The sequence below is a fragment of the Balaenoptera physalus genome (genome assembly GCF_965194825.1).
Source record: "Balaenoptera physalus genome assembly, chromosome: 3".
NCBI classification, from domain to species: Eukaryota; Metazoa; Chordata; class Mammalia; order Artiodactyla; family Balaenopteridae; genus Balaenoptera; species Balaenoptera physalus.
The window spans coordinates 129716990-129744941 of NC_138890.1; the positions used below are offsets into that span (position 1 = coordinate 129716990).

Consider the following 27952-nt stretch of genomic DNA (forward strand, 5'->3'; position numbering starts at 1 on the left):
AGCAGCACTCACCTTGGTAGGAGGTGGTGCTGGAGATGGAGATGCTAGAGAGCCAAGTGAGAGCTGGGGCTTCTCCTTTGGTTAGCATCCAAAAACACTCTATTGGGGGTGGTGGGTCCCAAGCTGCTGGAGCAGAAGCCCTGAGGGTCGGGTTTGAGCTGCCTCCATTCCCTTTAAGTGTGTGTTCTTCTCCCTCCCAGTACCAGCACCGTCGCCCCAGAGGTGAGCAGTGCTGGAGAGAGAGGGGCTGGTGCAGGCCCTTAGTGTGGGTCTGGGCGTGGGCTGTGTTGACCCCAGCTGCAGTCAGCAACCCAGACAGCTTCTGATGAGCTCCCTGTGTAAGCATCAGTAACTGCTGTCCCTGCCCTGCTTAGATGCCACTTTAGGTCTGAACAGCATTTGTCCCTCACAGCTGAGCTCTTCCTCAGCTGCTGCAGCCCTTGCCATGGCAGGGAGCTGTGCCACTGAGCAGGTGGGGCAGGTGCTGGCAATCAGTGGGTTGGGGGCATGGGCTGTGGCAGTCCAGCCAAAGTCAGAGTCCCAGACTGCTTCTAATGCACTGCTTGTGTAAGTGCCCACAATGCTGCCCCTGCCCTGCTCAGAGGCCACTACAGGTCTGAGCCGCCTTTGTGCCTCATATCGGAGCTCTCCCCTCAGCTATGGCAGCCCTCACCCCAATGTGGAGCTGCATCGTGGAGCAAGCGGGGCTACAGCAATCGCTCAGCTCAGGCCAGGGCAGTCATGGGAAACCAGCCAGTGACCGAGGCAGTTTCAGTCTGCCCTGTTTCAGGAGTAAGCAAGCATATGTGCGCTCCTCACAAATAGAGTCCAAGCTTCCAAGAGCCCTCCTGTTAGTCCCACTGCCCATCCAACTGGCCAAGGGGACTGAGCTTCCCAGTGTCAGACCCCAGGGCTGGTGCACCCAAAATATGGCTTGAACCGCTCACTCCCAAGGATCTCCTCTTCTGAGTCCCCTCCCAGGGGCACAGGTCCCAACCCTCTCACCTCTCTTCCCTTCCTACCCAATTCTGTATGGATCTTTCTTACAGCCCTGGTTGTACAGGAGTCTTTCTGCTACTCTCCAGTTAGTTTTCAGTGAAAATTTTTCCACATGTAGATGTATTTTTGATGTGTTCATGGAAGTAGGTGAGTCCTATGTCCTCCTACTCCAACATCTTGATCTCCTCTTTTGATTTTGTAATTCTTGTAGAGTAACTAACACTTAGACAGTCTCCAAATAGCAGTAAAAATGAACTGCCGAACTGAGTAGTACTTTGGAAAGTGAGAGGGCTAAGTAAGAAAAGTAACAGTTTCAACTGATTTACCTGGACAGAGCAACTTGGGTTCAATGATGAACACAAATGGAGCTCACCACTAAATGACCTTGACAAATCAACACTAGATATATTATTTTTCCTCATTTGTTGTAATTCTTCCACAAATCAGTGAATCATGACAAGTGCTAGGAATAGTGTCTAATTCACAGGATTTAGTAATACTAATTACAGTGATTGCCGTTACTGACATTACTACTCTTAATGTAAAGCAATTATGAGATCCTCAAAGCAAAAAAGGACAATAACTCTTTTTCTCTTACATGAAACATTTTCAGCCTCACTTAGAAATAGATATAACTAGCTTAGCCACTCATTCATTATTAGTTTCCATTTCTGATCAAAAGGTCCCATATTTCCCTGGCAGGGAAAGGCAGAATTGAAGATTATAGTTCCTTAAATTCTTAAAGACAGTATAAAGGATTGCCTGTATGACTGTGAATAATTTCATGCTCCTGTATCTCTCTTGGACAAAAGTATGACTCTGATGTGATTCCACTGGTATGAGACAGGAATGCAATCAAGGACTACAGGGAAAATGTTGATATTTTCCCTTCACCAAAATACAATTAAGTGTTTAAGTACATGCATGTATATACACACAAACTAAGGAAGTTCAATAAGCAATTGAAATAATCTCAGAGGAAAACACAATTAAGAAATGAAACTTTAAAATGAAGATAAGAAAATGAAAATTCCAACATTCAAAGAACACTAAGATAACCTATATAAAAAATTAATCATTTTTATTATTTTATATTCAACAAAGGATTTTAAAAGAAGTTCAACTTTTTTCAGGTATTTCTAAACAGAAGGCATGGTTTAAGTAAAATCATAAAACATTTTAGGATATTCTATGAATGTGATGAAGTCCATGGTTATGATTACATTATGTTATCTCCAACAACTCAAGACAGAATATTACTTACTGTTGGAAAAATTGTATGTATGATCTTTGAAAATTTTGGTCAATTCTTCAAAACATAACTGTCACTTATATCACTGTGCATTACTGACTAGGAATAATCCATAGCGTCATTTTGAAATCCTTGTCTTATGATTAGTATTTTATAAAGCAGTAGTGCTGGGTTTATTTGGAAGAAAAAATATAAATTCAATTATATTAAAGAAAAGATTCCTTCCTCAAATCGGCTCAAAGAAAAATATTTAATAAACTGGCAACCTACGTTTTTCAAGACAATGCTGCCACCTGCTGGAAAAATATTTCCCAAATGTTAGAGTAAATATCACATTCTAAAGAACTATATATCATAATCTTCCAATTACCCACAGAAAAAAGACACACCTTACTTAATAATTCTGACCATTTTATTTTTCTGACTTTTAATAACTATGTCTTAATTGAATACCAATTAATTATGGTTTTTAGTGTATTTAAATACTAAATACAAATAGGTTAAAATGACATCATCAAAAACAATGCAGCTCTAAAGAGTTAACACCTATCCTTCTCAAACTCTTCCAAAATATAGCAGAGGGAGGAACACTCCCAAATTCATTCTACGAGGCCACCATCACCCTGAAACCAAAACCAGACAAAGATGTCACGAAGAAAGAAAACTACAGGCCAACATCACTGATGAACATAGATGAAAAAATCCTCATCAAAATACTAGCAAACAGAATCCAACACCACATTAAAACGATCATTAACCATGATCAAGTGGGGTTTATCCCAGGAATGCAAGGATTCTTCAATATACACAAATCAATCAATGTGATACACCATATTAACAAATTGAAGAATAAAAACCATATGATCCAATAGATGCAGAAAAAGCTTTCAACAAAATTCAACACCCATTTATGATAAAAACCCTCCAGAAAGTAGGCATAGAGGGAACTTACCTCAACATAATAAAGGCCATATATGACAAACCCACAGCCAACTGAAACTATCTCCTCTAAGATCAGGAACAAGACAAGGATGTTCACTCTTACCACTATTATTCAACGTAGTTTTGAAAGTTTTAGCCACAGCAATCAGAGAAGAAAAAGAAATAAAAGGAATCCAAATTGGAAAAGAAGAAGTAAAGCTGTCACTGTTTGCAGATGATACGATACTATACATAGAGAATCCTAAAGATGCCACCAGAAGACTACTAGAGCTAATCAATGAATTTGGTAAAGTAGCAGGATACAAAATTAATGCACAGATATCTCTTGCATTCCTATACACTTATGATGAAAAATCTGAAAGTGAAATTAAGGAAACACTCCCATTTACCATTACAATAAAAAGAATAAAATACCTAGGAATAAACCTACCTAAGGAGACAAAGGACCTGCATGCAGAAAACTATAAGACACTAATGAAAGAAATTAAAGATGATACAAACAGATGGAGAGATATACCATGTTCTCGGATTGGAAGAATCAACATTATGAAAATGACTATATTACCCAAAGCAATCTACAGATTCAGTGCAATCCCTATCAAACTACCAATGGCATTTTTCACAGAACTAGAACAAAAAATTTAACCATTTGTATGGAAACACAAAAGACCCTGAATAGCCAAAGCAATCTTGAGAAAGGAAAATGGAGCTGGAGTAATCAGGTTCCCAGACTTCAGACTACACTACAAAGCTACAGTAATCAAGACAGTATGGTACTGGCACAAAAACAGAAATATAGATCAATGGAACCGGATAGAAAGCCCAGAGATAAACCCATGCACATATGGTCACCTTATTTTGATAAAGGAGGCAAGAATATACAATGGAGAAAAGACAGCCTCTTCAATAAGTGGTGCTGGGAAAACTGGACAGCTACATGTGAAAGAATGAAATTAGAACACTCCCTAACACCATACACAAAAATAAACTCAAAATGAATTAAAGACCTAAATGTAAGACCAGACACTATCAAACTCTCAGACGAAAACATAGGCAGAACACTCTATGACATAAATCACAGCAAGATCCTTTTTGACCCCCCTCTTAGAGAAATGGAAATAAAATCAAAAATTGAAAAATGGGACCTAATGAAACTTAAAAGCTTTTGCACAGCAAAGGAAACCATAAACAAGACAAAAAGACAACCCTCAGAATGGGAGAAAATATTTGCAAATGAAGCAACTGACAAAGGATTAATCTCCAAATTTTACAAGCAGCTCATGCAGCTCAATATCAAAAAAACAAACAACTCAATCCAAAAATGGGCAGAAGACCTAAATAGACACTTCTCCAAAGAAGATATACAGATTGCCGACAAACACATGAAATGATGCTCAACATCACCAATCATTAGAGAAATGCAAATCAAAACTACAATGAGGTATCACCTCACACTGGTGAAAATGGCCATCATCAAAAAATCTATAAACAATAAATGCTGGAGAGGGTGTGGAGAAAAGGGAACCCTCTTGCACTGTTGGTGGGAATGTAAATTGATACAGCCACTATGGAGAACAGTATGGAGGTTCCTTAAAAAACTAAAAACAGAACTACCATATGACCCAGCAATCCCACTACTGGGCATATACCCTGAGAAAACCATAATTCAAAAAGAGTCGTGTACCACAATGTTCATTGCAGCTCTATTTACAATAGCTAGAACATGGAAGCAACCTAAATGTCCATCGACAGATGAATGGATAAAGTAGATGTGGCACATATATACAATGGAATATTACTCAGCCATAAAAAGAAACGAAATTGAATTATTTGTAGTGAGGTGGATGGACCTAGAGTCTGTCATACAGAGTGAAGTAAGTCAGAAAGACCAAAACAAATACCGTATGCTAACACATATATATGGAATCTAAGGAAAAAAAAAAAAAGGTCATGAAGAACCTAGTGGCAAGACGGGAATAAAAACACAGACCTACTAGAGAATGGACTTGAGGATATGGGGAGGGGGAGGGGTGAGAAGAGACAGGGTGAGAGAGTGTCATGGACATATATACACTACCAAATGTAAAATAGATAGCTAGTGGGAAGCAGCCGCATAGCACAGGGAGATCAGCTCGGTGCTTTGTGACCACCTAGAGGGGTGGGATAGGGAGGGTGGGAGGGAGGGAGATGCAAGAGGGAAGAGATATGGGAACATATGTATATGTATAACTGATTCACTTTGTTATAGAGCAGAAACTAACACACCATTGTAAAGCAATTATACTTCAATAAAGATGTTTTTAAAAAAATAAAAAATAAAAAATAAAGGGAGGGATGGTTCTGATGAACCTAGGGGCAGGACAGGAATAAAGATGCAGACATAGAGAATGGACTTGAGGACATGGGGAGGGGGAAGGGTAAGCTGGGATGATGTGAGAGAGTGGCATGGACTTATATATACTACCAAATGTAAAATAGCTAGCTAGTGGGAAGCAGCCACATAGCACAGTGAGATCAGCTCGGTCCTTTGTGACCACCTAGAGGGGTGGGTTAGGGAGGGTGGGAGTGAGATGCAAGAGGAAGAAGATATGGGGATATATGTATATGTATAGCTGATTCACTTTGTTATAAGGCAGAAACTAACACACCATTGTAAAGCAATTATACTCTAATAAAGATGTTAAAAAAAACACATAAAACAATGCAGCTCTATAATCACACGTTAACAGTTGAATGATGCAGGTTTTGAATTATCAGATGATGATTCATTCATCCTGAAAGGAAAAAAATATGTCTGGGTATCTTTTGGAGTAAATTTTTTAATAAATTTATTTATTTTATTTATTTATTTTTGGCTGTGTTGGGTCTTCGTTGCTGTGCGCAGGCTTTCTCTAGTTGCAGCGAGTGGGGGCTACTGTTCGTTGCAGTGCGCGGGCTTCTCATTGCGGTGGCTTCTCTTGTTGAGGAGCACAGACTCTAGGCACGCAGGCTCTAGAGCGCAGGCTCAGTAGTTGTGGCTCACGGGCTTAGTTGCTCCGCAGCATGTGGGATCTTCCCAGATCAGGGCTCGAACCCGTGTCCCCTGCATTGGCAGGCAGATTCTTAACCACTGCGCCACCAGGGAAGCCCATGACTCGGTATTTTAACAGAAGTTTGATGCTCGCAACTAAGCTAAATTCAAACTGGAACCACACTAGAAAAGTTATGGAAAAGACAGTCTTATTTCTAATGAGAATATTTCAATCCCTGAAGAATAATTTGGCCCATTTATAATAAATAAAAAGAAAAATATGCCTTAATCACTGTTTTAAGATTTTGTAAAACTACATCATTTCCTACATTTTTTTAAAATCTTGCTTTATTTTTGCTTTTATAATTCTGGGTCCATAAATATCTCAGTTCAATGAACAGCTATTTTTTGAGTACCTACTCTGTACCCAGGCACATACACATAAAGTTCATTTAAGTATTCAAAATGAAATAAACACCTCATGTTTAAGATAAGGATAATAATCCTTAGTTATATGGCTGCTGTAAAAACATGAACTAATCAGTTAACACTCGATGAATGACAGCTATCATTAATGGAAGTACTGCTAAAAGGACTGGAGGCTATCGTGAATTGAGAACAAAATGGAGGAAAAAATGTGTTGCTAATTTGTGTTACAAATTAAATATGTAAACTTCAGTTTAAAATTGCCATTGATTTATATTTACCTCATTTATCTTCCCAAATCCTATTGAGTTTATTAAAGAATATAGGATGCAGCTAAACTGGACAAGTGATACAGTTAAACATCAAAAGGTGAGAAACTGAAGCCAATAGACCTGAAATACATAAAACAGATATGTTCTGCATAAAGCAGTGCTGAATAAATATTTGTCACATGAGAAAATTAATGAATGGTACAAGATGAATGGAAGGCAAAACCAACAATGCTGACTGGTCTGTAAATCAGCACAGACATAACAGGACACACTGGAAAGAATTTCTATGGGTTTTTCCAAAAACAAGTACTGAGAAAACCCTAATCTTAGAGCAGCAAGTATGAGAGCAAGGGGCAAATAAATGGTAAGGGTCAAGTCAAAGGAATTTGGGAATACCACCAGTGCTCCGAACAGGAAGGCCTAGTTATCAGTGATGTGAAGAGCTTGTAAGACGTCACAAAATAAGATCTTTTTTAAAAGGCTCCAAACAATATTATGTGCTAAGTATCACAATGAGTCCCTTCCCTATTTCTCATAGGCAACTACAACTCTGACCTGATACTGACATTCTTAAGATTCCCACTTGCAGGGGCTGAAAGTGAAGACATCCTGAGTACTGAGTACAGTTCTCCCAGAGAAATTCTACCAGAACCCTATAGGAAGCCACAGGCCTGTAGCATTCACTCAGGTCTCACTTAGTACAGTCAAGTTCAAGTAAAATGAGGGCTATACTACAAAAGACATCTAAAAAGGTAGGGATAAGAAGACATAAATAACAAAGCATAAAAAATAAGATGACCAAAGATGAAATATACCACTTCTTACAACAAACATGAATGGATTAATGCCATTAAAAAAAAAAAAAGTAACTTTTTGTTAACACCCACTCCCAAAAAAGCAGGGGTATGTGTGTGAGAGAGATAGAGCAAAAACAATTAACATAAAGAGGAAACCTAAAAACTACAAGAGACTTAAAAAACATATTAGTGATCATGATGTAAAGATTTTGTTTGGAGGTCAATTTATACCAACTGCAAAACTAAGTAAACAAATCAACCAATAAATAAGAGCATTTTATAGGACAACCAAGGGAATGTGAAGGACAGAATATGTGATGATATTAAGGAATTTTTGATTTCTATATGTGATGATGGTGTTATTGCTATATTTAAAAAAAGGAGTCTGTGTTCAAGGGATATATACTGAAAATGTTTAGAGGTAAATAGACATGATGTTTGGTATTGCTTCAAAATAAGAGGAGAGTTGGGTGGCAGGGTGGGGAGAAAATAAAAATTAACCATGAGTTGATAACTGTTTAAAGTAAGTGATGGGTATATGGAGGTTTGTTTATCATTCTATTTTTTATGTTTGAAATATTTCATAATTCAATAGTTAAAGATAAATGGATAAATAAATAAAACAAATGATTGTCAGGTTAGAAAAAAGGTAAAATCCAACTAATTTTTTTAAAAAAGGAAGCACATAGAAATGATATAAAATAACCTTCAATTTTAAACAAAATTCAATCTTAGATTGACAAACCTCAATTTTAAACGATCACCTTTAAAGTGCGGTTTAGGGCTTCCCTGGTGGCGCAGTGGTTCAGAGTCTGCCTGCCAATGCAGGGGACACGGGTTCGAGCCCTGGTCTGGGAGGATCCCACATGCCGCGGAGCAACTAAGCCCGTGAGCCACAACTGCTGAGCCTGCGCGTCTGGAGCCTGTGCCCCGCAACGGGAGGGGCCGCGATAGTGGGAGGCCCGCGCACCGCGATGAGGAGCGGCCCCCGCTTGCCGCAACTAGAGAAAGCCCTCACACGAAAACTAAGAGACCCAACACAGTCATAAATAAATAAATAAATTAAATAAAGTATTAAAGTGCGGTTTATACCTTTTCTGATTTGGCTTCCCAAAAGTGTTTGGAAACGCCATGTTCAAAGGCCATCTTTTTTTTTCTTTTAACCAAAAAGCATGAAACGTAAAATTCAGGAAATGTTATTATAAACAACGTGTCTGGCACACTGATAATCTAGATATATGTGAATCTAAACACACTCATATAAATATAGAAAGTACAGAAAATATAATTTGGCAATAATGCTTTCACTAAAATCTTAGCACATATTTTTCTTTGCTCACAATTTCTATAAATGTACAAATAATGCTTCATTTAAAAACTGAGCACAAAATGAAAAAAATCTTTTAGAATGTAAGATTTTCTTAAAAAATGCTGAACTTGAATAGGTTTATTTTATAATTATTAAACTATGAACAGCTTGAAAATAACTGGCAGTAGCCTAGTGTAAACAATTCACTACAAAAAGCCTTAATGAAGGTTATACAATCTTAAAAAATGTGTTCCAAAAATAAATCTACCATGTTTGATGAAATACTTGTCCTGAATTCTAAAAGAAAGCATCGCTGTTACCTACGGTCCACTGATACCCCGCCTGGCCCCCAACCGATTCCATTTTTGGAACATCAACGTTACAGACTAGATGCAATGCTTAAATAACTACATTCAATTAATTTTAATGTTATTTTTTGAATGCTGAAAATTAAATACTATCTGATTCAACTCCCTGATAGGAAATCATGTAAGCTTTCAGGTTTGAGCTCTCCTAATAGCATAAACATCTAGGCTTCTTACAAAACCATTGATCTAAAGATCAGACTAAAAACAAGTAGCACTTTCAAGATGGACTCAAAGGTTATGAATGCCAGCCAGGTAGTTTGGATTTATTCTCAGGTAACAGGAAGCCACTGAAATGACAGGGTTCCCAAATACCTGTCTCTTAATATCATGTTATTATTATTCTTTCCCTGCTTGAATCCAACTATCCCTACAGTTTTAGTGATCACCTCTATTAAGATGGCTTCCAAATTTGTATTTTAATCACTGACATCTTTGGAACTGCAGATCTGAGTATACAATTGCCTGATTATACAGTTGCCCTGTTATAAGCAACAAATTCTATTTACTCTTCCACCAACCCAAGCCTAAGGCCTGCTTCTCTATTTGCATTAGTCCCTTATAGCCTCTATTTGCATGAATTGGTACACCACCATCCACCAGTTCTCCAGAATTAAAACAATAAAATCAACTTTGTCCTCTCCTCTTTTCTTTCCCCTTCTAACAGTCCAATTCATTACCAAGTCCAAAAGTTTTGTCAAATCAAACTTTTCTTTCCATCACTTCAGTCCAAATAGATCTCTATCCAGGATCACAGTAAACCTAGCAATGCTCCCACCTAACAGAATTTTAGTTCCCTCCCTTTCCCCTCTAGCTCATCTTTCCCAGGGCTTCCAGAGTCATTTCTCTAATAGCTCTAATTATGACACAAATTTTTCTCTGTTGTAAAGCTTTCAATGGCTACCTACCACCTACAGAATGAAGCATAAATTTCAAACCTATGCGCAAGGGCTTTTATAATCTGACCTTGTCTATCCCCTCACTAGAACAGCTTCTATTGTTCTTTTACACTGAAGTCTACCCACATGGGACTACCTTCTAATCTCTGTGGTATTTCCTATCCCTTCCAGGTGCCAACCAGAAATACTTTTCTACCACTCTTTGTGAAATCGTATTTATCCTTCAAGGTGCTGATCAAATGTTTCCAGCTACTTATCTCCCTAAATTCTCCCAGCTACAATCAAACATAAGGCACTCTCTTCTTTTTCTAGCACAGCCCTAACAGTCTGAAAGTTGCTTCTTATAAAAAGGTAAACATTTACCCTCTGATCTAAGTTCTGAGTTAAAAGGCTATACAGATGAGCCTAATCCTTTCCTTTTTTCTTTTTTTAAATTTGGCTGTGTCGGGTCTTAGTTGCGGCATGCTGGATCTTTCATTGTGGTGTGCAGGCTTCTCTCTAGTTGCAGTGTGTGGGCTCTGTAGTTGCGGCACTTGGGCTCTCTAGTTGTGGCGCACGGGCTCTGTAGTTGCCGTGCACGGGCTTAGTTGTCCTGTGGCATGTGGAATCTTAGTTCGCCAACCAGGGATTGAACCTGCATCCCCTGAATTGGAAAGCAGATTCTTAACCTCTGGACCACCAGGTAAGTCCCAAGCCTAATCCTTTTCTATACCATGATTTTTCATATACTTTAAGTTCCTCATAAATCTTCTCTTCAAAGGGTAAACCTCCTCAAGACTCACAGCTAATAATACTCACGTATATAATTTCTAGAAAATTTTATCATCATAACTATCCCTGTCTGGACACTAGGTTTTCAAGCATCTCTCCTAAACTGTGGTGTCCAGAACCAAACACAATACTCCAAGCAGGTGTTTTCGCATACTATGCATAATATTCACCCCACCCCCAAAATCTGGACATTCACAATGTCAATTAGCAAATAACAACTCAAAATAGTTCTTCAGTTAACAAATTTGTTAGTTTTTAGGGGTGCAGATGTTTAATAAATGTGCAAAAGAAGGAGATGAAAATAATAAAACAAGGTTCAAAGAGGTTCCAGCCAGAATCAAGTATACAAATACAAGAATTTATCTTAGAAAGGAAGAGAATTACCTTTTGAAGCATGAGATAAATGGAATCGTATGGATAAAAACTCAGGGAAATTACAAATAAGAAGGGTGCAATAACTAAGGAATTTTCTAGATCAAGTTTGAGGAATCTTCTACTAAACAATCTACTATAGAGCAAGCAAGCTTTCAATAAAAAGATGTTGATCAACACTTTGCTATTAAAAATGCTGAGTACATGCTATACTCAAAATCTTTTTATCCTGAAATACCAATATGCTTTTTTTAAAAAAGTTAAAATTTCCACAGTTCTAAACTTAAATTCAGCTGACTAGACAATACTCAAGACTTATTTTGAATTACATAACAACAGATTTTCTCTTACTAAATAAAACCCTATGTGGAAAATATAGTAGTTCTTTGATGACTGGCACCACAGTAATCAACTGAATTAAAAGAAAAATTAATTTCCTCTAAAGGGTTCTTAAACACTCTTCACTGATGGTGTTCAATTGTGCAATTCAAAGAAAACTCAAGGAGACCTCTAGAGAACCACCTTTCATATCAAGGAAATAGAAAAGTTAGATGGCTTATTTTTTGAAAACTTGCTTGAAAACAAACTAAAAATATTTTCCCTTGCTTTATAGTAGAAGGCTTAGGAAATGTGTAATGGTACTTACAGACTGTATAACACATCTGTACCACAGTCCTCAATTATCTAAGAACTGAGACACACAGAGACATTAGACAGCAGCATACAGTGATTCTACTACATCATTGATAAAAGCCTGATTTTCTCACAATCAAGAGTACATGGATTCAAAATATCAAGCTAATTGAAGCATAAACTGGCATAAGCACTTTGGAAAACAATTTGGTATTATAATAATAAAATTATAAGATAAACATAACCTGTGACTCACAAATTATACCATTTTAGAATACACATGATTTCGTTAATTTAAGTCTTTAACGATACTGTATTTTCAATGAAATGAAATTAATACAAATTTTTTTTTAATGGTCAAAAGATTTGAACAGATACTTCACCAAAGATCCATGGATGGCAAATAAGCACATGAAAAGGTTCTCAACATCCTCAGTCATTAGGAAAATGAAAATTAAAACCATGAGATAACACTATCTACCTATTAGAATGGCTAAAATAAAAATAAAAACAAAAAAACTGACAAAACCAAGTGCTGGTGAGAATGTGAAACTACAACTTTCATGTGTTGCTGGCAGGAATGCAAAATGGTACAACCAGATTGGAAAACAGTTTGGTAGTTTCTTATGAAGTTAGTTATATATACATTTACCACACAACTCAGCAATTCCACTCCTAGCTGTTCACCCTAGAGAAATTATGTTCACACAAAATCCTATATGGGAATGTTTATAGAGGCTTTTCGCACAATCACCAAAAACAGTAGAAACAACCTAAATGTCCTTCAGCTGGTGAACGGATAAATAAACTGTGGTAAACCCATATAATGGAAGGGAATACTACTTAGTAACAAAAGTGAACTACTGATACATGGATAAATCTCAGCTGCATTATGCCATGTGAAATAAGCTAGACTCAAAAGACTGCATCTTGTATTCAGTATAGCTCCATTTATTATACATGATGTTCTGGAAAAGGCAAAACTGTAGGAACGTAAAACAGATCAGTGGTTGTCAAGGGCAGGGTGAGGGAATGAAATACTAAGGGGCAGGAGGGACTTTTGTGGGTGATGGAACTGTTCTATATCTTGATTGTGGTGATACATGAGTGTATGCATTTGTCAAAAATCATAAAACCATACACCAAAAAAGATGAACGTTACTGTATGTAAATTATACTTCAATTTAAAAAGGTCAATCTGATTTTTTTGTATTTTTTTAATGTTACCTGACAACTTATGGAAAAGAAACATTTTTCCCTCTGCTTCCTCTGTCAAGAAACACTTCACCACCATTCTAGGTTCTTTGTGGACTTTTTTTTTAAGACTTATTTCCTGCCCTGATAGAGTTTAAATGCTCATTAGGGAAACAAGTCTAAGATATTAAAATAAGTTACAGAAAAGGGCTAGGCAAAACAATTTTGAGTAATAAATCAAGGAATACACTTTACATATCCTCTACGAAGAGGAAGAAATGCCCTCAAGAGTAATGGGAAATGAATGGAACACAACTTTGAAAGGTCTTAGTGTTTCTCAATATTATTGCTATTATTATCATCTCTAACTTTCATGTGAGGATACTGAGACCTGGGGAGGACAAATACTTTGTCTGTGATCCCTCTTAGATCTCAAAGTTGAGATTCTAACCCATGCCTTTCTGACCCCAAAGCCTGAGATCTTTTGCATCGCGGCGCTGGAACAACACAGAAGAGTTTACGACGACTGCCACGTGGTGTGATCTCAAAGACCAGCAACGGCCCCTACCACCCCAAACATCAAGACTTCGCAAGATTCCTACACAGAAACACGGTTAGCGACCTGTATCTTCAAGTCAGCGCCAACAGGGTCTTGGGAGTGCAAACTCATGGGAAAGGTAACGTGGAGCCTTGCGGGGATCTCTTTTCCACACAGTCAGCGTGCATGGCCCTACTTCTGACAGTTTTGGCCTTGAGGAAGGTGACGCCTGGGGCCAACGCCGGAGCCACTGAAAAAGGTCAACACCACGGAAGAGGAGAGCGGAGGGGCTCAAAATACACCTCTTCAATTACCCCGCGCCAGCCTGGTCGCAAGGGGGTCACGGGAGGAGGAAAGGCACTTTCCTACCCCTCCCGGGACCCTTTGGTAAAAGACGTCCGTGGACTTGTCCCCGTCTACGTCGCCCGACCTCAAGGACCCACACTGGGGGGGTTGGAGGGGGGCGGTCCTCCGCCGGCGAGGCTCTCGGCGCTGGGAGATACAGCGCTAGCGCGGCCGCGGCCGGGCTCAGGACACGGGCGCTGCGGCGCAGGGACGGCGGGCACCCGCGGGGCCGTTCAGCGAGAGCCCGTCTGAAAACCAGCGGCCAGAGTAGAGAGGGCTGTGGGCAGAACGAACTCGGGTTGTCTACTCTGGTGATTACAAGTGCAGCACATCGTTTTTCGACCCCCCAACCGCTGCCCTAGCTCTCATCTCACCTCTCCAGTTCTTGTATTCTGGGATATAGTAGTATTTGTTCCCGAACCGGTCCGTGCCCACTTGCTCCTTCACTTCCTTTGACAGCGCTCTCCACAAGACACGGAACAAATTCTGAGACCAACCCATGCCTTCCCACCGGCTCCAGCGCAGGTCGCCGCGTGACCTGCCGGGGATCCCTGAGACCAAAGCGAGAACGCCCCGGCAGCTGACCCCGCCCACCGGCTCAGAGGAGTCCCACCCACCTCCTTCCGTACACCCTCAAGTAACGACGCTCTCCATTGGCCGGGTGGCATCGAGCTTGACCAATGGGAGACTCCGCTCTACACCCCAGCTTCAGTGTTCTGTCATGGCGCCGTCCAGTTCACAAGCCGGTGTGAAGGGACGGGATGCTAGGGTTTTTGTCGGCACGACAAGCGGGTTTGGACGACCCTCTTCGCCTTCGGAGAGCGGAGTCCACACGGAGGTAAAGAAAACCTTATTATTTTCTCTAATATTCCGGTTAAAATCTGGGCCAATGGCTTGTTAGCTTTGCCTCACACTTGGCCGCCTCATTACCACTTTCCTCCCACCACAACTGGGCTTTACTCTCTCTTCTGTTCTATGGCTCGAGAAAATAGGATAGCTTTTATATACCTGTAGGCAGGTGGGTGCGCACGCGGGCTCGAGTGAGGGCGCTGTAAATCTAAATGAGGATATTTTCATTTTACTTTATTCCTTCTCCCCGACTACCAAGGAATAACTATCTTCCAAGAATTCGTTCTTTCATTTAGTCGACGTATTTAGTGAGCTGTTACTATGTGCCAAGCAATATGTTAAAGGCGGAGCATAGGCCAGGAATTGAACAAAGTTTAGCATGACTAGAGCAGAGAATTGTGGAGAGAGGGCCATTGACAAGAGATGAAGCTGAAGAAGTAGGGGAGGCTAGATGGGGAAGAGCCTTGTATGCCTGGTTAACAGGTAAAAAGATGAGAATAAGGTGAGAACTGTTGCATTTTGTTATTTGCTTAGAGAATGGATTGAAATTGAGAGCAAGATTGGGAGCCAAGTTAGGTAACTGTTGCAAGGAGAGAGTTGATGGAAGCCCGAGCCAGGGACGTGGCTGTTGGGACCAAGAGGGTGAAGATACTTGAAAAAAATCTAAGAAATAGAATCAACCAGCCATGGAGATTAATTGGATATAATGAATGATGAAAAAGGAAGCGTCTGCAATGATTCCCAGCTATGTGCCTTGTATGTCAGGGTGAATGATGGTAACATCTCTCCCCAAAGAGGGAGCAAGTTTTACTTTAATTTTGCTCATATTGACTTTTCCCATATTGCTTTCAAGGAACTTGTGAAGATTTCACTTGGAGGGTGCAGGACACAGTTGCATATAGTATATGTTTGATGCTCAGGAGAAATTTAGATATGTTTAATGCAAGATGATACGTGAAGTGAGGAGGACATAAGATCACCCAGGCACTATTTGTGGAGTAAGAAGAGAGAAGCAGTTCAGTGATTACAAACCTGAAAAATACCAACACTTAAAGTTAGGCAGAAGATGAGACTGCAGACGAACTGAAAAGGAGTAACCAGAGGGATTGAAGGAAAACCAGGGTGGTGAGGTATCATGGATGCTGAGGAAAGACTGTTTAAATAGGGAGCCATCAAATGTGTCAGTTGCTGCCCCCGAATCCCTCCTTTGCTCTCAATGGTTCTCCATCCCATTATTCTGCTCTATTTTCTTCATTCAATTTATTGCCACTGAAATTGTATTATATACTTATTTTTTTACTGGTATATTGTCTTCTAAAACCCTGTATTCCCATTGCCTAGAAGAGGGTTTGGCACAATTTGTATGATGTTTTGTGTTCTAAGATGTATTATCCTTACATTTTAGTATTATGCTTTTAGAATGGGTAAATATGTTTCTAGATAGTACATACAGTTTTAACTAAGTATTAATTTTTTTTACTATGTTTTGGTTAGTTTTAAGCATGATTGGGGTTGCATCTCCTACTGTCCTCCAACCCCCGTTAGTGCACAGTTGACAGTAATTCCTTTTCAGCTAGGTCATCCACTCTAATAAAAGCATACAGACATATCCAGAGTTTTTTATTCCAGTAACTGCAAGAACTCAAGCAAAATTTGTATGTATCAAAATTTGTCAGTCTGCTTAAATTTGTCAGTCTGCTTTGACTATGTAGCTTGTTTCCACCAAGTAGATCTGCAGTTCTTCCCTAATGATCAGCAAAGTTTGGAAAATGAGTGACGTTGTCCATTATCTTTAATTTCAGTGACAGTAGCGGTACTTTTTTGAAAAGAAACAGCATTATTCTTTTTTCCCTCATATGATCAGAGGTCTTATATCAGTAATAATGTAAATCGTGTGCACCACTGAGGGTCTGAAAAATTTGGTTTCTTGTTGTCTTTTAATTCCAAAAAGTCCTTGGTCTGCGGAAGCAACTAAGTATAGCTCTTTAGCACAGTCAGAATTCTGTGACCTAAACCTCTTACTTCATTAGAAGAAATAAAAATTCAAAACAGTGAAGGTTTCCTAACCAAATTGCCAGATTAATCCATCTGTAAATAGATTTCATTTCCTCTGTAAAACACTGATTCCCCAAGCATACTTAACACTTCGGGTTACAAACCTGTACTCTAGTGATCCCATGCACATCTCTCCCACCAGTTGCTTTGTGTGCTTATCAAAAGTCATTATTTGTCCCTAACCCTATTAATGCTAGTTTTATTTATTATTCTGATAATGTCACTTTAGTGTGAGCTGATGAAGTATGAATACAAAAGTTGCTATTCTTACAAAACTAGATGGACCACTTTTGAAATACTCAGTGCAAACAAATGGCTTAAAACAAAATGAGACATGATTGAGACAATTATTATAAAAGATTTGGGGAAAGTGTAAAAAGATGAAACAGTCTTTCTCAACTTTGCCAGAATATTTAAAATAACATAGGGTATTTGGAAAAAATACTCATGCTAAAGTTCCAACCCCATAGATTCTAGTCTAATTGGTCAAGGACACTGGAATTTTTTAAAGTGCCCTAGCTGATTGTAATGTATAGCTAGAATTGAGAACCATTGCTTGAGAAAGATTCCACATTCAATTGCTTTGCATATGTCTTAGATTCCATATTCAGTTGCTTTGCATATGTCTTAAATTTTCACCCAACTAAAATACATAAATTAATAAATAAAAAACAAGTTTTAACAATCCCTGAAAATCATAGACTATATATAATATGGGTATGGTTTATGGAAGAAAGATGATATGGCCCTCTGTTCAGCACACTTCATTCTTCTTCAGAAAATTAGCTAATATTCAGACAGTCTTTCCTTTGCATTGTAGTGCACATCCATAAAACTGATTGTGTAAGCTAAAACCTATGCAAAGTGATCTGAATAATTAATGAGGAAAATTCAAATTGTTCTGTGACCTTTAAAATTTTTTTTGGAAACACTAGAAGTCACTGTCAGTTATCTGTGTAATGTAAAATATTAGAAATGATGAGAACCAAAGTATATTTCTTTGTTTAAAAAAAAAAACTTGTCAAGAGTAGTTTGAGCAGTGGTTGTCTTCTCATTGTACACTTACAAGTTGAGCATCTTTTCTTTACCTTGGCTAATTATCACACGCCTTTCTAAATTTGTGTCAGATTCCAACATTTTATCCTTTACATTCTCAATGGCTTGAAATATCTCTGAGAGTTCTCTTATTTATTGATTGATTGATTGATTGATTGATTGATTGATTGCCATGTGGTGCGGCCTGCGGGATCTTAGTTCCCCAACCAGGGATCGAACCTGTGCCCCCTGCATTGGGAGTGCAGAGTCTTGACCACTGGACCACCAGGGAAGTCCTTGAGCGTTCTTTTAATGTGAAGATTTCTGCCAGCATCACTTTTTCAGGGACATATTCAGCCTTTTCATCACAAACACTTTACCTCATTTATGTGGATAAGTTCACCTTCATTGATCTCTTCAGTCTGCATATCTAGAGTTTCTAAAATGGCAGCAATGTCAACATTCCCACAGTGAGATATTTCTTTTGTAATTCCATTTGCATTCAATTTGAGTTTCACTTCCACTATCATCACTTTGTATTGCTTTCATGCACTTTAATTATGTTTGCCAGTTCCCCCATTCAGTTATCCATTTTTGTGGAATTCCTTGTGGGTTTATCTCAGGGGCACAGAGGTAACAAAACTAAATGCTGTGTGTGAACTGAATAACAAGTGCACAGTGATCATCTGCAGACTTTGAAAGAAGTCATGCAAAGTGCTCACTAATTTTGATGTACATGTTATTTTCATAGTATCTTGTGGACTGAAAAGCAAGTATTGAACACTGCACTTTATGCTATTACTCACAGTTAATTTACCATGGTAACTGAGATTTCAACCATGTTGTCGTGGTCTGGTATTAACTAAATCATGGTAACTGAAATTTGTGTGTATCAGACAATGCAAAATAAGGACTACTTGTATATTTAAGTTAAAGTGTGTAAGGTAGTTTTTTTTTTAAGATTCCCCTCTTTAATGATATTTTAGCTTAACTAAACAAACATACAGTCCTATTTTATTCAAAGAAGATGTCTCCTGTCATTTGCCCCAGTTTCTTCCTTGTCGTTGACTACAGGCAAAGATATGAACACTAAAATGCAATGTTTGTAATTCATACCCTCCTTTTTTATTTTATAACTCTACTGAGGTACAATGATATACACTAAACTGCACATTAAAGTATACAATTTGATGAGTTTTGACATATATATACACTTTTGATACCATCACCATAATCAAGATAACAATCATCCATAAGCCCCAAAATTTCATCAAGACTCCGTAATCCCTTTCTCCCTTCTTTCCCTGTTTCACATTCTTTCTACTCCAGGAAACTACCAATCTGCTTTCTGTCACTATTGATTAGTTTGTATATTTCAGAATTTTATATAAATGAAATTATTTTTTCTTAGCGTTCTTTCACTCAGAATAATTATTTTGAAATTTATCCATCCTGTTGCATGTATCCATTCTTTTTTATTGCTGAGGAGTTTTCCATTTTGTGGATATACCATGACTTGTTATCCATTCATTTCTTGATGGGCATTTGAGTTGTTTTGGGACTAGTACATATAAAGTTGCTCTAAAGATTCATGCACGAGTCTTTGTATGGGCATATGCTTTTATTTCTCTTGGGTGAATACCTGGCAGTGGAATGACTAGGTATATGTTTCACTTTTTAAGAAACTAACAGTTTTCTAAAAGCTTACATTCCTACCAGCAATGAATGAAAGTACTGATTGCTTCACATTTTTATTTACCCTTTCCTGCTTTCTTTTGCGTTATTTGAACATTATTTAATATTCTGTTTTAATTTATCTATTGTGTTTTTGACTATATCTCTTTGTATAGTATTTTTTAGTTATTGCTCTAGGAAATATAAAACACCTACTTAACTTTTCATTTTCTACTTAGAATCAATATTTTACTCCTTCTTTTTGGTATATTGAAACTTTATCACCCTTTACCTTCCACCATATGTGTTGTTGCCTTATATATTAGATTTACATACATTGTAAACTCCATTGGACAGTGTTACAACTTTTGTCTTCAACCATCAAACACATTTTAAAGGAAAGAATAGCCTATTTACCTAGATATGTGTCATTTCTGGTGTTCTCTTTTCATTTCTGATATCCCAACTTTCCTTCCTATATCACTTCACTTCTGTCTGAAGAACTTTGTTTGTTTAGAAATTCTTTTAGAACAAGTCTGGATGGCTCTGGTTTCTGAAAAGGAATCTGCAGTTAGTTCAATCACTTGTTTCTCTATAGGTAATTTGTCATTCTCTCCGGTTGCTTTGAAATTTTCTTTGTTTTTAATTTTCAGCAGTTTGATTATAATGTGTCTCAGCATGGATTTCTTTGGGTTTATCATAGAGTCTATTCTGCTTCTTGCTTGCAGATTTATATCTTTCCACAAACTTAGGATGTTTTTAGCCATTATTTCTGTCCAATATTTTTTACATACCACTTTCTTCTTTCTTTCTGGGACTCTGATGACGTTTGGCCTTTTATAATTGTTACTTAGGTCCCTGAGGCTGTGTTCTTTTCTTTTCTTTTCTTTCTTCTTTTTTTTTTTTTTTTAGTCTTTTTTCCCTATGTTGTTAAATTGTGTAATTTCAATTGATCTGTATTTAGGTTCACTGACTTTTTCCTCTGTTGTCTCTAGTCTGCAATTTAGTCTATCAGAAAAATAGTTTTTTAATGAAAATTAGATTTTTGATGAAAAATAATTTAACATTTTTCAGTTCTAAAATTTCCATTTGGTTCTTAATTGTATCTTCTGTTTCTTTGCTAAGACTTTCCTTTTTTAACATTTGTTTCAATTCTGTTCACAATTGCTTGCTCAAGCATATTTTAATGGCTGCCTTGAAGTCTTTGTCAGATAAGTCCAGCATCTGTGTCACCTCAGCTTTGGTATCTGTTGACTGTCTTTTCCCATACAAGTTGAAATGTCCATGGTTTTCCATATGCAGAGTAATTTTGGATTGTATCCTGGACATTTTTAAATGTCATGACACTCTGGGTCTTTTTTCAGTCCTGTGAAGAATGTTGATATTTTTGTTTTAAGAAGCAATTGGCGAAGTTAGGTTCAGGCTGAAAGTTTTTACCTTGTTATGTTTGCCATGGTTCTAATGTCAATTCAGTTTTCAAAACCATTTCAAATCTGCCCCCAATGTGTGCCGCTCAGTAGTCTGTTACCTGAGTGGTACTCTTGTTAGTTTAGTTTTCAGAATCTTTTGTATGCTACTTAAGGTCAGCTCCATGCATGCTCTGCTCAGTGATGAGTCCTGAAGTTCATAAATAACTTTATGAGTTTGCCTTCCTGAGCTTCTTTCTCTCAGTGATCTTTCTGGTACCTCTCATCACTGGGACTCTCCCTTTTGGTCCTCCTGCCAGAAACATTGGGCTCTAGTTACCCTGTTCTACCATACACTAATGTGTTTGGGCCCAGTTCTGGGCCTGTAAGTGAGAAGACAGAGGAAGAAAACAGTGGTGATTGGACCCACTCTCTTGGGATCAGAGCTCTGATGAACAGAGAAAACAGATTCCTTCCCCCAGAGTTTTGGCTCCCTCAGGTCACTATTTCCAGCCATTGCCAGTGTTGCTATCAGATTGCCTAGGGGCTGGGCCACAAGAGAATGGAGAAAAGAGAGAAAAAATATAGATGGGTGATTTCTACATGTCCTTGAGTATTGGAGTTCCCTTTTTTGCTCCTGGAACTTTCTCTGTCTGTGCCACAGTGCTCACTTCCAGGTTTCCAGCCAGGAAGTAGCAGAGGAGAAGAAAATAATAAACTGGCCATTGTTTTGGTGGTATGTTGGATATGGTATTTCCCCCAGTCCAGTTGCTGCTATTTACTTTTTGGAGTCCTCAAATAGGTATTCCATGCATTTTGTTCACATTTTATGGTTGTATTTCTAGGGAGATGGGTAAAGTGTGCTAGTTATTTTACCTCAAACTGGAGTGGCTACTTTTGAGTATTGACTAATGAACTGGATGATCAAACGAAAGAAATATGTCAAATCACAAAGCAAGTATAAAAAGTATGAGAGAAAGGATAAGAGATTTGGAGAGTAGATCCAGAAGACCTCAGAGGCAATAATAATTCCAGAGGGAGAACAAAACAAACAAGCAGAGACTAGATTCACAGACTAAAAAGGTTCACTGAAGTACAATAGGATTGATGAAAAAGACATAAAATTACAAATACCCTAGTAAATATATCTAGGAATGGAGAAAAAAAATATTAAAAGCTTCCAATGGTAAACAATTTATTCATAAAAGAAAAACAGGTTGACATTAGACATCTTAGCAGTTCTAGAGCCTAGAATGATATCTACTAATAAGAAAAAAGGACTGCAAGTCAGGAATCCAAATTTAGCCAATCTGGACTGATATCTACTAATAAGAAAAAAGGACTGCAAGTCAGGAATCCAAATTTAGTCAATCTGTCCAATATTGTGCATATGCTAAAATTCCTAGAAATATTTCACCCCTTTCCCCTTCAAGAAAAAATACCCAAGGAACAACATTAATTGATGAATAAATGTATTTGAACAAGGCCCCAGGGTACGTAAATGATGAAGAGGAGAGGAAACAGAGGAGAGCAATGAACCTTGTAGTATGTGTATGGTTAAATCTAAATATATAATAATAAACAAGCTGGAAATATATAACATGGCTGATAAAGATCTTTTTAGACACACTTCAAAATTAGCAAAGGGGAATGAACAGCAACTTCATTGAACTAGCAAAATGAAAAGTTAAAGATAGAACTATGACATTAAGTAAACAATAAATAATATCAAGTGTATCAGATGTCATACCAAAGGTGAACAGGCTGATTCCTCCCATTAAGAAGCACAGATTATCAGATTAATTTTTAAATAAAATATAGCTAAAAGCTGTTGCTCAGAAATACCTCAAGTTAAAATATTTTTAAATAGTTTACAAAATTCTTAAATATTAAAAGTTAAAGTAGAGGATAAAAAGATATTAGACAATTGTTAACAAAATGCAGAAGTCACTGTTAATATTAGTTAAGGTGAGATTTTTGGTTAAAAACACCAAACATTGTAATAGATGATATTATTTGAAGCACAATTAATGAAGAATTGGTGTAATAAAACATGTATTCAAACAGTTAAATATATAAAGCAAAATGTAAGGAAAATTTGACACTAGTTTCTTTTCCAGAATGGTCCTGATATAGTAGAGAGAGAATACATACATATGGGGGAAATGGATAAACAACACACCAAATTTAATAGACATATATAACTTTACATCTCTTAGAGAATGTGCATGTTTTTTATATGTCAGTGGTACATTTACCAAAATTTTTATGTACTTGGCTACCAAGAAAACTTTAACAAATTCAAAAAGGTAGCCATCTTTACAGGTCATATTCTTTAATCATAAGCTAAAGAAATTGGAAGTAAATTAATTAATGAGAACATCACCATCACCTCTAATTCAATGTTTAAAGAATTAGGAATTACATTCCAGATAACTCTTGAGTCCAAGATGGAATGAAAATTGAAGTTATAAATTATCTAGAGAGAAAGGAAAACTATTTCTACAGCTTAGGGGAAACAGGGAAACTTGTATTCAAAAAAAATGTCATAGACTAAAAAAATAAAAATGAAAGTATTTCATCATTGAAGAAGATGAAAGGATATAATAAATTTTTTAAGCCATCTTAAGACGTTAAAACAAAAAGTTAAAAGGACTCGCTCTTTTCCTTACCCTCCTTACCCCAATTTCCTCTGCCTTCCGCCATATGTCTTCTCTTTCACTCCTTTCCCCTTCACCCTCTCTCCTTCACTTTCTCCCCTCCCTCTTTTCTCCCATATTCTCCCTACCCCTCTTCCTTCTACTTCTATGCTTTTGTGTGGGGGGAGTCCCCAAGACCACCCCCAGGTTTGAGTATTCTCTGGAAAGACTCAGTATGCAGCATACAGTTGTACCAAATTACTCATGGCTATGATTTATTACAGCAAAAGTATACAAGGTAAAATCAGTGGAGGGAAAGGCACATGGGTGACTTGTGAAGGAAACCAGGCACAAGCTCCCAGTGGAGTCACACAGATAAGCTTCATTTCTTTAGCAATGAATTGTGACAGCTTAGGTGAAGCTGTCTATCAGGGAAGCTCATTAGAGACTCAGTGCCTAGAGTTTTTAATTGAGAACTGGCCACTTAGGCACTTTCTGCTTAGCATGTACCAAAATTCCAGACTCCCAGAAGGAATGTAGGTATTCATAATGTACATTGTTTGCTCCAAATATTAGTTTGGGCACAGTGAGCCATTCTTATCCAGAAATGATGGGAACCCTCCTGAAATCCCAGAAGGCAGGTAAGGGCCAGTCTTGGAAGCAGCCCTTTCTAAAGATAGCAGTCTCAGGCCTGCCATTTTAACTGTTTTTTCACACCTTGCCTCCTTCCACACAAACCCCACCCCTGTTTCCCTATTGTAGTACCCTCCCCCTTTCCCTTCATCTTAACCCCTCCTTCTGGTTCCCAAACAATTCAGACCTAAAGTATTTAGGTTGGGTAGAGGTAGGCTACCTAAAAGGCAGGGATTAGGTTGGCCTAAAGTGAGATTTCACTGGCTGAGCAGGTTGAGGAGGTAGTCCAGAGGTGGAGACAGGCAAGCTCAGCTGATCAGAGTGCTGAGAGAAGCAGAAATCAAAGCCTAAGCCTGGTAAGCAGCATACTTGTTGGGGGGCGGGGTAGTAGTGGAGATGGGAGATGGTTACATACAGGGGGATTGATCAAATAAGTATATTAATGATAATAGAGACCATGTTTTCACTGTTAGGAGAGGGAGCTCAAGGAAGGGATGATTCTCTTTGCACATGTTTTTATGATACTGTTTTACTTGTTATAAGAAGCAAATATTACTGTTATAATTTGAAAAGTCATCAGATGGAAAAATATTTTAAGAGGAAATAGACATTTCAGTGGAAAAAATGTAAAATATTATTTTCTGGTGAAATATTGAAGTTTAGAAATGGTAGAGCATAATGGTCTGGAGAAAAAAATGTCAGAGATCAGATGTAGTTCAACCAGTTATTATGTGATTTTGGGCAAATTACTTATGTCTTAGTTTTATAATCAGGCAAAGTGTTTAATAATATAATCTACCACTAGGAAAGTTACCACTTAGGATTACCATTTATTACACTTAATAAAGTGATTACAATGTCAGCAAATAGTAGGCTCTTAATTAATATTAGCTGTTTTTATTATTGATTAAGGTTAGACAAGTAGTAAGTGTTAGACTGGATATTTGAATCTAAGGCTAAACTGTCTTCCAAGAGAAAAAGAGGAACTTGTATATCTTTAAATCAGACACTCGCTACTGTTAAAATGATTTCCAAAATGTTTATGGGAATTAATAGTACTGCTACTGTCACTGCATAAAAGTATCAGTATGTACCTTTCCTAGCACTGTGCATTGTTTTTTTTAAAAAAGTATGATAACTTGATAGGTTAAAAATTCTCATTTTATGAAACTTGACCCCTATTTTACACCCCTCACAAAAATTAACTTGAAATGGATTAAAGACTTAAATGTAAGTCCTGAAGCCATGAAAATCCTAGAAGAAAACATAGGAATAAAGCTCTTTGACATGGCCTTGGTAATGATTTTTTGGATATGACACTTAAAGCAGAAGCAACAAAACCAAAAATAAACAAGTGAAAAAACTCCAAAGGTGGGGAGGAGTGGAGAGGGGTGGATCTTAGGCCAAAGGAAAGCAAACTGTGAACGGTAGGAAATAAACACCAGGGCAGTGATGTGAAACTTTTGTCCATTTCAACAGCTTTTTTTCAATATAGGATAGGTTTTGGTTACTGCATACCTACCAACTACAGTGTTATATAACATGGAATAAGCACTCTTACCAAAACAGAAAAAAAAATCAGAAACAAATAAACAAGTGAGACTACATCAAACTGAAAAGCTTCTGTACAGCAAAAGAAACCATCAACACAGTGAAAAGACAACCTACAGAATGGGAAAAAAATATTTGCAAACCATTTATCTGATAAGGGGTTAATATCCAAAACATATGAAGAACTCATATAACTCAATAGCAAAAAAAAAAAAAATTGAAAAATGGGCAAAGAACCTGAATAGACATTTTTCCAAAGAAGATATACAAATGGCCGACAGGTACGTGAAAAGATGTTCAGCATCACTAGTCATCAGGGAAGTGCAAAAACAATGAGACAACACCCCACACCTGTTAGAACGTTTATTATCAAAAAGGCAAGAGATAACAAATGCTGGAGTGGATGTGGAGAATATGAAACCCTTGTGCACTGTTGGTGGGATTTGTAAATTAGTACAGCCACTGTGGAAAACCAGAATGGAGGATCCTCAAAAAATTAAAAATAGAACTACTACATGATCTAGCAGTTTCGTTTCTGGGAATATATCCAAAGGAAATGAAAACGATAACTCGCAAAGATACCTGCACCTCCATGTTCATAGCAGCATTATTTACAATAGCCATGACAAGGAAACCTAAGTGTCCACATAGGAATGAATGGATAAAGAAGTTGTATATATATACAATGGAATATTATTTAGCTACAAAAAGTGAGGAAATCCTACCATTTGCAACTACATGGGTGGACCTTGAAGGCATTATGCTAAAGGAAGTAAGTCTGACAGAGAAAGACAAATGTATGATCTCACTTAAATATGTGGACTCTTAAAAAAAAAAACACTCATAGAAAAAGAGATCAGACTTGTGGTTACCAGAGGGAGGGGGTGGGAGCAGGAGGAGTTGGAGGAAAGTGGTCAAAATGTACAAAATTCCAGTTATAAGATAAATAAGTACTAGGGATGTAATGTACAGCATATTGACTATAGTTAACACTGATGTATGATATATAGGAAAGTTGTTAGTAAATCCTAAGAATTCTCATCACAAGGAGAAAAATTTTTTTTCTTTTTGTTGTATCTATATGAGATGATAGATGTTAGCTGAACCCATTGTAGTAATCATTTCACAATATATGTAAATTAAACCATCATGCTATATACCTTAAACTTATACAACAATGTATTCATTTATTTCTCAGTAAAACTGGGGGAAAAATCTTATTTAAATTAACATTATTTTGATCAATAATGAATTTAGAGATCATTTGGTTAAATTAATGTAAATGCTTTTTGACATCCAAAAGATTGAGACAAATTCTAATAGTTAACATTCACTAGGCACTTACTATATGCTGGGCATTGTTATGAGCACTTTTTATGTTTCAACTCATTTAATCTTAACGTCCTCACCAGGATAATGATGGTTTACAGTTATTGAATATCAGAAATTTCATTCATCTTAATTTGTGAGAGTACTTGTTAATCATTTTTATTTATATTTAATTTGATTTATTTAAATGTGCTTAATTGTTGAGTTGAACATGCTCGTTTTATACTTCTATAAGGCTTAAGAAACAAGGGAATTTTTTTTAAAAAACTGTAATTTAAGCTTTTGTCCACTAGATGTCCTCAGCTAAGTTTAAGTTATCAGAATTTAACTTTCTGTTCGTGAAAATTTGTTTCAGTTTCTAGCTACCTAAATTAAAAATTAATAAAATACACCCTTTAAATAAGAGATAAGATAATTAAGGCAATGCTTCAGGAGAAATTCTTTACATGTAATTGTTAGTACTCTTGTTATTTTAAAAATTTGTATAAGGTCTTTAATAATCTATAAATACCTTTAGATGTATGTTAGGAGATTTAAGCATTATTGTGATTTTTGACTCCATGTAATTTTGGTGAAATAAGGACGTTTTAATGTTAAATTACTTTCTTATTGTTTAATTTTTATTTTTCCTTTTCCTCCTTTTAATTTTTATGTTTT

At 37.2% G+C, this 27952-nt stretch overlaps 2 protein-coding genes and 1 long non-coding RNA gene across 6 annotated transcripts in view; 1 reads left to right on the forward strand and 2 right to left on the reverse strand.

Annotated features, from left to right (window-relative positions):
* The window catches only part of NDUFAF2 (NADH:ubiquinone oxidoreductase complex assembly factor 2), a 183477-nt gene extending 168766 nt beyond the window's left edge, over positions 1 to 14711 (reverse strand). For all 4 annotated transcript variants that reach the window (XM_082457405.1, XM_082457403.1, XM_082457404.1 and 1 more), the window contains exon 1: positions 14499 to 14711. In XM_082457405.1, the coding sequence (XP_082313531.1) occupies positions 14499 to 14625 (127 nt within the window). In that variant the 5' untranslated portion in view covers positions 14626 to 14711. The remainder of the gene's footprint in view (positions 1 to 14498) is intronic.
* A 78-nt stretch (positions 14712 to 14789) lies between these two features.
* ERCC8 (ERCC excision repair 8, CSA ubiquitin ligase complex subunit) overlaps positions 14790 to 27952 on the forward strand; it is a 74229-nt gene continuing 61066 nt past the window's right edge. Inside the window, 1 exon segment of the mRNA XM_082457333.1 lies at positions 14790 to 14962. Coding sequence (XP_082313459.1) covers positions 14886 to 14962 — 77 coding nt within the window. The 5' untranslated portion in view covers positions 14790 to 14885.
* On the reverse strand, positions 19738 to 27950 carry LOC309658641. The gene is made up of 2 exons (XR_014262348.1): positions 26019 to 27950; positions 19738 to 21917 (listed from the first exon to the last, which is right to left on the reverse strand). It is a non-coding gene; the product is annotated as an uncharacterized lncRNA (long non-coding RNA).